Source organism: Oncorhynchus keta, chromosome 23 (genome assembly GCF_023373465.1).
Source record: "Oncorhynchus keta strain PuntledgeMale-10-30-2019 chromosome 23, Oket_V2, whole genome shotgun sequence".
Classification (NCBI taxonomy): domain Eukaryota; kingdom Metazoa; phylum Chordata; class Actinopteri; order Salmoniformes; family Salmonidae; genus Oncorhynchus; species Oncorhynchus keta.
The window spans coordinates 47,465,494-47,478,702 of record NC_068443.1 but is presented as its reverse complement, the minus strand read 5'-3'; the positions used below and the strand labels follow the sequence as shown (position 1 = coordinate 47,478,702).

Genomic DNA, 13,209 nt, shown 5'->3' with positions numbered 1-13,209 from the left:
CTGTCTCAGCCACTTCCTGTCACCGAGGGTGTACCCCAAGGCTCGATCCTAGGCCACACGCTCCTCTCAATTTACATCAAACGCATAGCTCAGACAGTAGGAAGCTCTCTCATTCATTTATATGCAGATGATAGAGTCTTATACTCAGCTGGCCCCTCCCCTGCACTATTTCACACCTGATTTAACTAACCTTGGGTTTGGTGATTATTAATTTAGTTAAATTGAAGTGTGTTAGTACTGGGCTAGAACACGATCAGTTGTAACTGGTGTGTTAGTACTGGGCTAGAACTAGTTGATCAGTTGAAACAGGTGTGTTAGTACTGGGCTAGAACTAGTTGATCAGTTGAAACAGGTGTGTTAGTACTGGGCTAGAACTAGTTGATCAGTTGATACAGGTGTGTTAGTACTGGGCTAGAACTAGTTGATCAGTTGAAACAGGTGTGTTAGTACTGGGCTAGAACTAGTTAATAATAATAATAAATAATATATGCCATTTAGCTGACGACTTACAGTCATGTGTGCATACATTCTACATGGGTGGTCCCGGGAATGATACAGCGCCATGCTCTACCAACTGAGCCACAGAAGGACCATGGGCTAGAACTAGTTGATCAGTTGATACAGGTGTGTTAGTACTGGGCTAGAACACGATCAGTTGTAACAGCTGTGTTAGTGCTGGGCTAGAACCAGTTGATCAGTTGAAACAGGTGTGTTAGTACTGGGCTTATTAGTGCTGGGCTAGAACCAGTTGATCAGTTGAAACAGGTGTGTTAGTACTGGGCTTATTAGTGCTGAGCTAGAACCAGTTGATCAGTTGTAACAGCTGTGTTAGTACTGGGCTTATTAGTGCTGGGCTAGAACCAGTTGATCAGTTGTAACAGCTGTGTTAGTACTGGGCTTATTAGTGCTGGGCTAGAACCAGTTGATCAGTTGTAACAGGTGTGTTAGTACTGGGCTAGAACTAGTTGATCAGTTGAAACAGGTGTGTTAGTACTGGGCTAGAACACGATCAGTTGAAACAGGTGTGTTAGTACTGAGCTAGAACACGATCAGGTGTGTTAGTACTGGGCTTGTTAGAACTAGTTGATCAGTTGAAACAGGTGTGTTAGTACTGAGCTAGAACACGATCAGTTTTAACAGGTGTGTTAGTACTGGGCTAGAACACGATCAGTTGAAACAGGTGTGTTAGTACTGAGCTAGAACACGATCAGGTGTGTTAGTACTGGGCTTGTTAGAACTAGTTGATCAGTTGAAACAGGTGTGTTAGTACTGAGCTAGAACACGATCAGTTTTAACAGGTGTGTTAGTACTGGGCTTATTAGAACTAGTTGATCAGTTTAAACAGGTGTGTTAGTACTGGGCTAGAACATGATCAGTTGTAACAGGTGTGTTAGTACTGGGCTAGAACACGATCAGTTGAAACAGGTGTGTTAGTACTGGGCTAGAAGATGATCAGTTGTAACTGGTGTGTTAGTACTGGGCTAGAACACGATCAGTTGTAACTGAATTGGTTCCCCTGGTAATTGATAGAGAAACACTGGGGGCTACCGTAGCAACACTTCCTGAATGTAGGTAGCTAGAACTGTACACAGTGGGTAGCAGGCATCCGGGAGTGACAAATTCCAACCCCTCACTGAGCCAAACTGAGTTGTATATTGTTTCACTTTACAATTTCAACTAAAAAAGATACAGAAGTGAAATGGACCAATCCGGTTTCAAATCAGCATACCTACAGGACCGACTAATTAATATCTACAAATGTAAGGGAATGTTGATGAGTATCTTCTGTGTGAACCTCAGTTGTGTATATCATTTGAACATGTGCTCCAGTTCTCTAAAGACGACAGTCAGTTAATGAGATACTAAGTCTGTTTACAATTGTTTAAAACATTTTAGATAAAATAGACGTTTTGGGGTCAAATGTGGCGTTTTTGAGGATTTGGGAACCTCTCCACTCCATTAATTTTGTTTATTTAGGAGATATATAAAGCAGAGATTTCTATAAACCCACACATTAGAAAGGACTGATGTCCCCCTAGTGGCATGGCTTTGTGATTACAAAATGGCAAAAAGGTCGGACGGAATACAGTCTCAAATTGAGTTCACAATTATCGTTCATAAAAATACAATTCCATGTACTAATGAAGCATACTTTCTTATTGCGGTATATGGGCTGCCTTTGGTGTCAAATGGCTGGCCATACATTCTCCTGAATCTATTGTGAACTGTTCTAGTTTTCTGTCTTTACAGATTTTTGATTGTGCTGGGATGTTTGATATTGGCCATACTAACAACTTTCAAAGAACACGAAAAGGCCTCCGGCCATTGGCTTGTTATATTGGTAAGTTTGAAGATTTATCTTGTAAATAAATGCACAAAAGTCCAATATTGAAATACATACATCAAAATACAACACATTTTAATATTGGGTCCAATTGCAATAATATGTACTAATGCATTTAATGCATAATAATGCATAATAATTCATAATGATAGCAACATTTGATTTGATGATACCTTCAGTATTGTATTTTTCTTGTTTGACTTTCTCAGGAAACATCCACCATATTTGTCTTCGGAACAGAGTTTGGGTTGAGAATATGGTCGGCAGGCTGTTGCTCCAGATACAAAGGATGGAGGGGGCGGCTCAAATTTGCCCGCAAGCCTTTATGTATTTTAGGTAAGCTGGAGGAAGTACAGAATACTTTTGGTTTTACCAGTACACAGCCATATTAAGAATACTTTTGGTTTTACCAGTACACAGCCATATTAAGAATACTTTTGGTTTTACCAGTACACAGCCATATTAAGAATACTTTTGGTTTTACCAGTACACAGCCATATTAAGAATACTTTTGGTTTTACCAGTACACAGCCATATTAAGAATACTTTTGGTTTTACCAGTACACAGCCATATTAAGAATACTTTTGGTTTTACCAGTACACAGCCATATTAAGAATACTTTTGGTTTTACCAGTACACAGCCATATTAAGAATACTTTTGGTTTTACCAGTACACAGCCATATTAAGAATACTTTTGGTTTTACCAGTACACGGCCATAGTAAGAATACTTTTGGTTTTACCAGTACACAGCCATAGTAAGAATACTTTTGGTTTTACCAGTACACAGCCATATTAAGAATACTTTTGGTTTTACCAGTACACAGCCATAGTAAGAATACTTTTGGTTTTACCAGTACACAGCCATATTAAGAATACTTTTGGTTTTACCAGTACACGGCCATATTAAGAATACTTTTGGTTTTACCAGTACACAGCCATATTAAGAATACTTTTGGTTTTACCAGTACACAGCCATATTAAGAATACTTTTGGTTTTACCAGTACACAGCCATAGTAAGAATACTTTTGGTTTTACCAGTACACAGCCATATTAAGAATACTTTTGGTTTTACCAGTACACGGCCATATTAAGAATACTTTTGGTTTTACCAGTACACAGCCATATTAAGAATACTTTTGGTTTTACCAGTACACAGCCATATTAAGAATACTTTTGGTTTTACCAGTACACAGCCATATTAAGAGCGCAGCAGTCTCTTCATCCAAAGAAACAGATTTAGCATGTCTTTCATTTTTAGTCCTTGATTATTTGCAGTGCATGTAATTATAATTACCATTTACTACTATTATTTATTATTCATTATTAGTCAGGGCCATATCTGAAAATGTTAAGTACAAAATGCATATACACTCAATCGAATTTAAAACGCTGTTACAAAATCCCTTAAGTCCTGCATAGAGTGTACAGTTTTAGCCGTCTTATGCTACGATTTTGCCGTCCCAGACAAAAATGTCCACGTGGGCAAATTCTTAGGTCGTAAACGATTGTCGGATATCTTGGCTTGTTCAGTGTGACAGGGTTTAGGTTTGCCCAATGAAACACCGCTACGTGCAGTTGTAGGCTCCGACAAAGTTATGTCCGTGTCAGAAATATTGAGCCATTATCATGTAGCGTGGCTGGTGTTACGAGCCGATCCCTGTGACTGACCTGTTGGAACGTGAGCGGCACTGAGTATGCACAGTCAGATGGATATAATAGTTTGATTTAAACGTTAACATGCTTCGCAAGAATAGCAATTTCCCTAATAAACTTGTTTACATGACACATCTGAAATCAGGCTACCTGAGGGGATTTTGATACGTGCACAAAATCGCCAATCAAAATAAACGTTCTACCACAGCGAATAAGCCAAGTTCGGACATATGAAGTTTGGTTTTGAAAACTGTTTCTAAGATGCCTGCTTTCAGTTTTGACGAACTCACTTTACTCGCATATACTGTAAGATTAGAGGGAGGGACATACGCAGATCAAATACACTGCTGAAGTTGACAAGCAAAATTGTACAATCTGGCCAGGTTAATATCAAGATTTTTATTTGGTCAAATCGCACAGTGTGACATATCATGAGCGTAAAAGACTGAACCTGACGTACAGTGTAGTAAGCCCTTTAGCTAATTACTCAAATATACTACTACACAGCCATGTCTTTAAATAGTAAATACAGATATTCCCTGTCAAATAAGGACTAACCGGAGCAACCTGTTGGCACTACATCCAGAGTTGTGTTCATTAGGCACCAAAAGGAAGAAAAATGGACTGGAACAGGGACTACCTGGCTGGGACTACCTGGCTGGGACTACCTGGACTTGTCCAATAACAAATGCTCAAATGCAAAAGATTTTACAACATTTTCTGCTGTTGCGTGCCCTAATGAACATGACCCATGATTTTTCAAAACACAATCATCCACTCACACAGCATTCGTTATATCTATGTGATATTGTAGACTTATCAGCTAAATATACATCTATGGGCTGGTTTCCCTAATGAACCCTAATGAATACGACCCAGAACTTTTCAGAACACAATCATCCTCTCACACAGAATTCTTTATATCTGGTTGATCTGGTTGATATTGTAGACTTATGAGTTAAATATACAACTATAGGCTGGTTTCCCAGACACAGATTAAGCCTAGTTCTAGACTAAAAAGCATGTTCAATAGAGATTCTCCACGAGGCTTAATCTGTGTCTGGGAAACCTTCCCTATGTCATACAAATTGACAATTGGTTTATGAATTGAATCTAATTTTGGATGTTTTGTCTTTTCATGTTCTCTCTGGTAGATATTTTTGTGCTGATTGCCTCGGTTCCGGTGGTTGCTGTACGTAACCAAGGCAATGTGCTTGCCACGTCCCTGCGCAGTCTGCGCTTCCTGCAGATTCTGCGCATGCTCCGCATGGACCGCCGTGGAGGCACCTGGAAACTACTGGGCTCCGCCATCTATGCACACAGTAAGGTATGGTGTCCATTACCACTTACTCCATCTACTCCCACAGTAAGGTATGGTCTCCATCTACTCCCACAGTAAGGTATGGTGTCCATAAACTCTTACTCCATCTACTCCCACAGTAAGGTATGGTGTCCATTACCACTTACTCCATCTACTCCCACAGTAAGGTATGGTCTCCATCTACTCCCACAGTAAGGTATGGTGTCCATTACCACTTACTCCATCTACTCCCACAGTAAGGTATGGTGTCCATTACCACTTACTCCATCTACTCCCACAGTAAGGTATGGTGTCCATTACCACTTACTCCATCTACTCCCACAGTAAGGTATGGTGTCCATTACCACTTACTCCATCTACTCCCACAGTAAGGTATGGTGTCCATTAACACTTACTCCATCTACTCACACAGTAAGGTATGGTGTCCATTACCACTTACTCCATCTACGCACACAATAAGGTATGGTGTCCATTAACACTTACTCCATCTACGCACACAGTAAGGTATGGTGTCCATTACCACTTACTCCATCTACGCACACAGTAAGGTATGGTGTCCATTAACACTTACTCCATCTACGCACACAGTAAGGTATGGTGTCCATTAACACTTACTCCATCTACGCACACAGTAAGGTATGGTGTCCATTACCACTTACTCCATCTACTCCCACAGTAAGGTATGGTGTCCATTACCACTTACTCCATCTACTCCCACAGTAAGGTATGGTGTCCATAAACACTTACTCCATCTACGCACACAGTAAGGTATGGTGTCCATAAACACTTACTCCATCTACTCCCACAGTAAGGTATGGTGTCCATAAACACTTACTCCATCTACTCCCACAGTAAGGTATGGTGTCCATTAACACTTACTCCATCTACTCCCACAGTAAGGTATGGTGTCCATTAACACTTATTCCATCTACTCCCACAATAAGGTATGGTGTCCATTAACACTTACTCCATCTACGCACACAGTAAGGTATGGTGTCCATTAACACTTACTCCATCTACGCACACAGTAAGGTATGGTGTCCATTAACACTTACTCCATCTACGCACACAGTAAGGTATGGTGTCCATTAACACTTACTCCATCTACGCCCACAGTAAGGTATGGTGTCCATTACCACTTACTCCATCTACTCCCACAGTAAGGTATGGTGTCCATTACCACTTACTCCATCTACTCCCACAGTAAGGTATGGTGTCCATTAACACTTACTCCATCTACGCACACAGTAAGGTATGGTGTCCATTAACACTTACTCCATCTACGCACACAGTAAGGTATGGTGTCCATTAACACTTACTCCATCTACGCACACAGTAAGGTATGGTGTCCATTAACACTTACTCCATCTACGCACACAGTAAGGTATGGTGTCCATTAACACTTACTCCATCTACGCACACAGTAAGGTATGGTGTCCATTACCACTTACTCCATCTACTCCCACAGTAAGGTATGGTGTCCATTAACACTTACTCCATCTACTCACAGTAAGGTATGGTGTCCATTACCACTTACTCCATCTACTCCCACAGTAAGGTATGGTGTCCATTAACACTTACTCCATCTACTCACACAGTAAGGTATGGTGTCCATAAACACTTACTCCATCTATGCACACAGTAAGGTATGGTGTCCATTAACACTTACTCCATCTACTCCCACAGTAAGGTATGGTGTCCATTAACACTTACTCCATCTACTCCCACAGTAAGGTATGGTGTCCATTAACACTTACTCCATCTACTCCCACAGTAAGGTATGGTGTCCATTACCACTTACTCCATCTACTCCCACAGTAAGGTATGGTGTCCATTACCACTTACTCCATCTATGCCCACAGTAAGGTATGGTGTCCATTACCACTTACTCCATCTACTCCCACAGTAAGGTATGGTGTCCATTACCACTTACTCCATCTACTCCCACAGTAAGGTATGGTGTCCATTACCACTTACTCCATCTACGCCCACAGTAAGGTATGGTGTCCATTACCACTTACTCCATCTACGCACACAGTAAGGTATGGTGTCCATTAACACTTACTCCATCTACTCCCACAGTAAGGTATGGTGTCCATTACCACTTACTCCATCTACTCCCACAGTAAGGTATGGTGTCCATTAACACTTACTCCATCTACTCCCACAGTAAGGTATGGTGTCCATTAACACTTACTCCATCTACGCACACAGTAAGGTATGGTGTCCATTAACACTTACTCCATCTACTCCCACAGTAAGGTATGGTGTCCATTAACACTTACTCCATCTACTCCCACAGTAAGGTATGGTGTCCATTAACACTTACTCCATCTACGCACACAGTAAGGTATGGTGTCCATTAACACTTACTCCATCTACGCACACAGTAAGGTATGGTGTCCATTAACACTTACTCCATCTACTCCCACAGTAAGGTATGGTGTCCATTACCACTTACTCCATCTACTCCCACAGTAAGGTATGGTGTCCATTACCACTTACTCCATCTACGCCCACAGTAAGGTATGGTGTCCATTAACACTTACTCCATCTACTCCCACAGTAAGGTATGGTGTCCATTAACACTTACTCCATCTACTCCCACAGTAAGGTATGGTGTCCATTAACACTTACTCCATCTACTCACACAGTAAGGTATGGTGTCCATTACCACTTACTCCATCTACGCACACAGTAAGGTATGGTGTCCATTAACACTTACTCCATCTACGCACACAGTAAGGTATGGTGTCCATTAACACTTACTCCATCTACGCACACAGTAAGGTATGGTGTCCATTAACACTTACTCCATCTACTCACACAGTAAGGTATGGTGTCCATTAACACTTACTCCATCTACGCACACAGTAAGGTATGGTGTCCATTAACACTTACTCCATCTACGCACACAGTAAGGTATGGTGTCCATTAACACTTACTCCATCTACGCACACAGTAAGGTATGGTGTCCATTAACACTTACTCCATCTACGCACACAGTAAGGTATGGTGTCCATTAACACTTACTCCATCTACTCCCACAGTAAGGTATGGTGTCCATTAACACTTACTCCATCTACTCACACAGTAAGGTATGGTGTCCATTACCACTTACTCCATCTACGCACACAGTAAGGTATGGTGTCCATTAACACTTACTCCATCTACGCACACAGTAAGGTATGGTGTCCATTAACACTTACTCCATCTACGCACACAGTAAGGTATGGTGTCCATTAACACTTACTCCATCTACGCACACAGTAAGGTATGGTGTCCATTAACACTTACTCCATCTACGCACACAGTAAGGTATGGTGTCCATTAACACTTACTCCATCTACTCCCACAGTAAGGTATGGTGTCCATTAACACTTACTCCATCTACTCTCACAGTAAGGTATGGTGTCCATTACCACTTACTCCATCTACTCCCACAGTAAGGTATGGTGTCCATTAACACTTACTCCATCTACTCCCACAGTAAGGTATGGTGTCCATTACCACTTACTCCATCTACGCCCACAGTAAGGTATGGTGTCCATTACCACTTACTCCATCTACTCCCACAGTAAGGTATGGTGTCCATTACCACTTACTCCATCTACTCCCACAGTAAGGTATGGTGTCCATTACCACTTACTCCATCTACGCCCACAGTAAGGTATTTTGTCCATAAACACTTACTCCATCTACTCCCACAGTAAGGTATGGTGTCCATAAACACTTACTCCATCTACTCCCACAGTAAGGTATGGTGTCCATTACCACTTACTCCATCTACGCCCACAGTAAGGTATGGTGTCCATTACCACTTACTCCATCTACTCCCACAGTAAGGTATGGTGTCCATTACCACTTACTCCATCTACTCCCACAGTAAGGTATGGTGTCCATTACCACTTACTCCATCTACGCCCACAGTAAGGTATGGTGTCCATTACCACTTACTCCATCTACTCCCACAGTAAGGTATGGTGTCCATTACCACTTACTCCATCTACTCCCACAGTAAGGTATGGTGTCCATTACCACTTACTCCATCTACGCCCACAGTAAGGTATGGTGTCCATTACCACTTACTCCATCTACTCCCACAGTAAGGTATGGTGTCCATTACCACTTACTCCATCTACTCCCACAGTAAGGTATGGTGTCCATTACCACTTACTCCATCTACGCCCACAGTAAGGTATGGTGTCCATTACCACTTACTCCATCTACGCACACAGTAAGGTATGGTGTCCATTAACACTTACTCCATCTACTCCCACAGTAAGGTATGGTGTCCATTAACACTTACTCCATCTACTCCCACAGTAAGGTATGGTGTCCATTAACACTTACTCCATCTACTCCCACAGTAAGGTATGGTGTCCATTAACACTTACTCCATCTACTCCCACAGTAAGGTATGGTGTCCATTAACACTTACTCCATCTACTCCCACAGTAAGGTATGGTGTCCATTAACACTTACTCCATCTACGCACACAGTAAGGTATGGTGTCCATTAACACTTACTCCATCTACGCACACAGTAAGGTATGGTGTCCATTAACACTTACTCCATCTACTCCCACAGTAAGGTATGGTGTCCATTACCACTTACTCCATCTACGCACACAGTAAGGTATGGTGTCCATTAACACTTACTCCATCTACGCACACAGTAAGGTATGGTGTCCATTAACACTTACTCCATCTACGCACACAGTAAGGTATGGTGTCCATTACCACTTACTCCATCTACTCCCACAGTAAGGTATGGTGTCCATTACCACTTACCCCATCTACTCCCACAGTAAGGTATGGTGTCCATTACCACTTACTCCATCTACTCCCACAGTAAGGTATGGTGTCCATTACCACTTACTCCATCTACTCCCACAGTAAGGTATGGTGTCCATTAACACTTACTCCATCTACGCACACAGTAAGGTATGGTGTCCATTAACACTTACTCCATCTACTCCCACAGTAAGGTATGGTGTCCATTAACACTTACTCCATCTACTCCCACAGTAAGGTATGGTGTCCATTAACACTTACTCCATCTACTCCCACAGTAAGGTATGGTGTCCATTAACACTTACTCCATCTACTCCCACAGTAAGGTATGGTGTCCATTAACACTTACTCCATCTACTCCCACAGTAAGGTATGGTGTCCATTAACACTTACTCCATCTACTCCCACAGTAAGGTATGGTGTCCATTAACACTTACTCCATCTATGCACACAGTAAGGTATGGTGTCCATTAACACTTACTCCATCTACGCACACAGTAAGGTATGGTGTCCATTAACACTTACTCCATCTACTCCCACAGTAAGGTATGGTGTCCATTACCACTTACTCCATCTACGCACACAGTAAGGTATGGTGTCCATTAACACTTACTCCATCTACGCACACAGTAAGGTATGGTGTCCATTAACACTTACTCCATCTACGCACACAGTAAGGTATGGTGTCCATTACCACTTACTCCATCTACTCCCACAGTAAGGTATGGTGTCCATTACCACTTACCCCATCTACTCCCACAGTAAGGTATGGTGTCCATTACCACTTACTCCATCTACTCCCACAGTAAGGTATGGTGTCCATTACCACTTACTCCATCTACTCCCACAGTAAGGTATGGTGTCCATTACCACTTACTCCATCTACTCCCACAGTAAGGTATGGTGTCCATTACCACTTACTCCATCTACTCCCACAGTAAGGTATGGTGTCCATTACCACTTACTCCATCTACTCCCACAGTAAGGTATGGTGTCCATTAACACTTACTCCATCTACTCACACAGTAAGGTATGGTGTCCATTACCACTTACTCCATCTACGCACACAGTAAGGTATGGTGTCCATTAACACTTACTCCATCTACGCACACAGTAAGGTATGGTGTCCATTACCACTTACTCCATCTATGCACACAGTAAGGTATGGTGTCCATTACCACTTACTCCATCTACGCACACAGTAAGGTATGGTGTCCATTACCACTTACTCCATCTACTCCCACAGTAAGGTATGGTGTCCATTACCACTTACTCCATCTACTCCCACAGTAAGGTATGGTGTCCATTAACACTTACTCCATCTACTCCCACAGTAAGGTATGGTGTCCATTAACACTTACTCCATCTACTCACACAGTAAGGTATGGTGTCCATTACCACTTACTCCATCTACGCACACAATAAGGTATGGTGTCCATTAACACTTACTCCATCTACGCACACAGTAAGGTATGGTGTCCATTACCACTTACTCCATCTATGCACACAGTAAGGTATGGTGTCCATTAACACTTACTCCATCTACGCACACAGTAAGGTATGGTGTCCATTAACACTTACTCCATCTACGCACACAGTAAGGTATGGTGTCCATTAACACTTACTCCATCTACGCACACAGTAAGGTATGGTGTCCATTACCACTTACTCCATCTACTCCCACAGTAAGGTATGGTGTCCATTACCACTTACTCCATCTACTCCCACAGTAAGGTATGGTGTCCATTACCACTTACTCCATCTACTCCCACAGTAAGGTATGGTGTCCATTAACACTTACTCCATCTACTCACACAGTAAGGTATGGTGTCCATTACTCCATCTATCTGCACACAGTAAGGTATGGTGTCCATAAACACTTACTCCATCTACTCACACAGTAAGGTATGGTGTCCATTAACACTTACTCCATCTATGCACACAGTAAGGTATGGTGTCCATAAACACTTACTCCATCTACTCCCACAGTAAGGTATGGTGTCCATTAACACTTACTCCATCTACTCTCACAGTAAGGTATGGTGTCCATTAACACTTACTCCATCTACGCACACAGTAAGGTGATGGTGTCCATTAACACTTACTCCATCTACTCCCACAGTAAGGTATGGTGTCCATAAACTCTTACTCCATTACTCACACAGTAAGGTATGGTGTCCATTACCACTTACTCCATCTACTCCCACAATAAGGTATGGTGTCCATTAACACTTACTCCATCTACTCCCACAGTAAGGTATGGTGTCCATTAACACTTACTCCATCTAGTCCCACAGTAAGGTATGGTGTCCATTAACACTTACTCCATCTACGCACACAGTAAGGTATGGTGTCCATTAACACTTACTCCATCTACTCCCACAGTAAGGTATGGTGTCCATTAACACTTACTCCATCTACTCCCACAGTAAGGTATGGTGTCCATTAACACTTACTCCATCTACTCTCACAGTAAGGTATGGTGTCCATTAACACTTACTCCATCTACGCACACAGTAAGGTATGGTGTCCATTAACACTTACTCCATCTACTCCCACAGTAAGGTATGGTGTCCATAAACACTGACTCCATCTACTCCCACAGTAAGGTATGGTGTCCATTACCACTTACTCCATCTACTCCCACAGTAAGGTATGGTGTCCATAACCACTTACTCCATCTACTCCCACAGTAAGGTATGGTGTCCATAAACTCTTACTCTATTACTCACACAGTAAGGTATGGTGTCCATTACCACTTACTCCATCTACTCCCACAATAAGGTATGGTGTCCATTAACACTTACTCCATCTACTCCCACAGTAAGGTATGGTGTCCATTAACACTTACCCCATCTAGTCCCACAGTAAGGTATGGTGTCCATTACCACTTACTCCATCTACTCCCACAGTAAGGTATGGTGTCCATTACCACTTACTCCATCTACTCCCACAGTAAGGTATGGTGTCCATTACCACTTACTCCATCTACGCACACAGTAAGGTATGGTGTCCATTACCACTTACTCCATCTACTCTCACAGTAAGGTATGGTGTCCATTACCACTTACTCCATCTACTCCCACAGTAA

At 42.1% G+C, this 13,209-nt stretch overlaps 1 protein-coding gene across 1 annotated transcript in view; it reads left to right on the top strand.

Annotated features, from left to right (window-relative positions):
- The window catches only part of kcnq3 (potassium voltage-gated channel, KQT-like subfamily, member 3), a 160,294-nt gene that overhangs the window by 94,476 nt on the left and 52,609 nt on the right, over positions 1–13,209 (top strand). Inside the window, exons 3-5 of the mRNA XM_035800596.2 lie at positions 2,251–2,341; positions 2,554–2,680; positions 5,156–5,328. Of these exons, the coding sequence (XP_035656489.1) occupies positions 2,251–2,341; positions 2,554–2,680; positions 5,156–5,328 (391 nt within the window). The remainder of the gene's footprint in view (positions 1–2,250; positions 2,342–2,553; positions 2,681–5,155; positions 5,329–13,209) is intronic.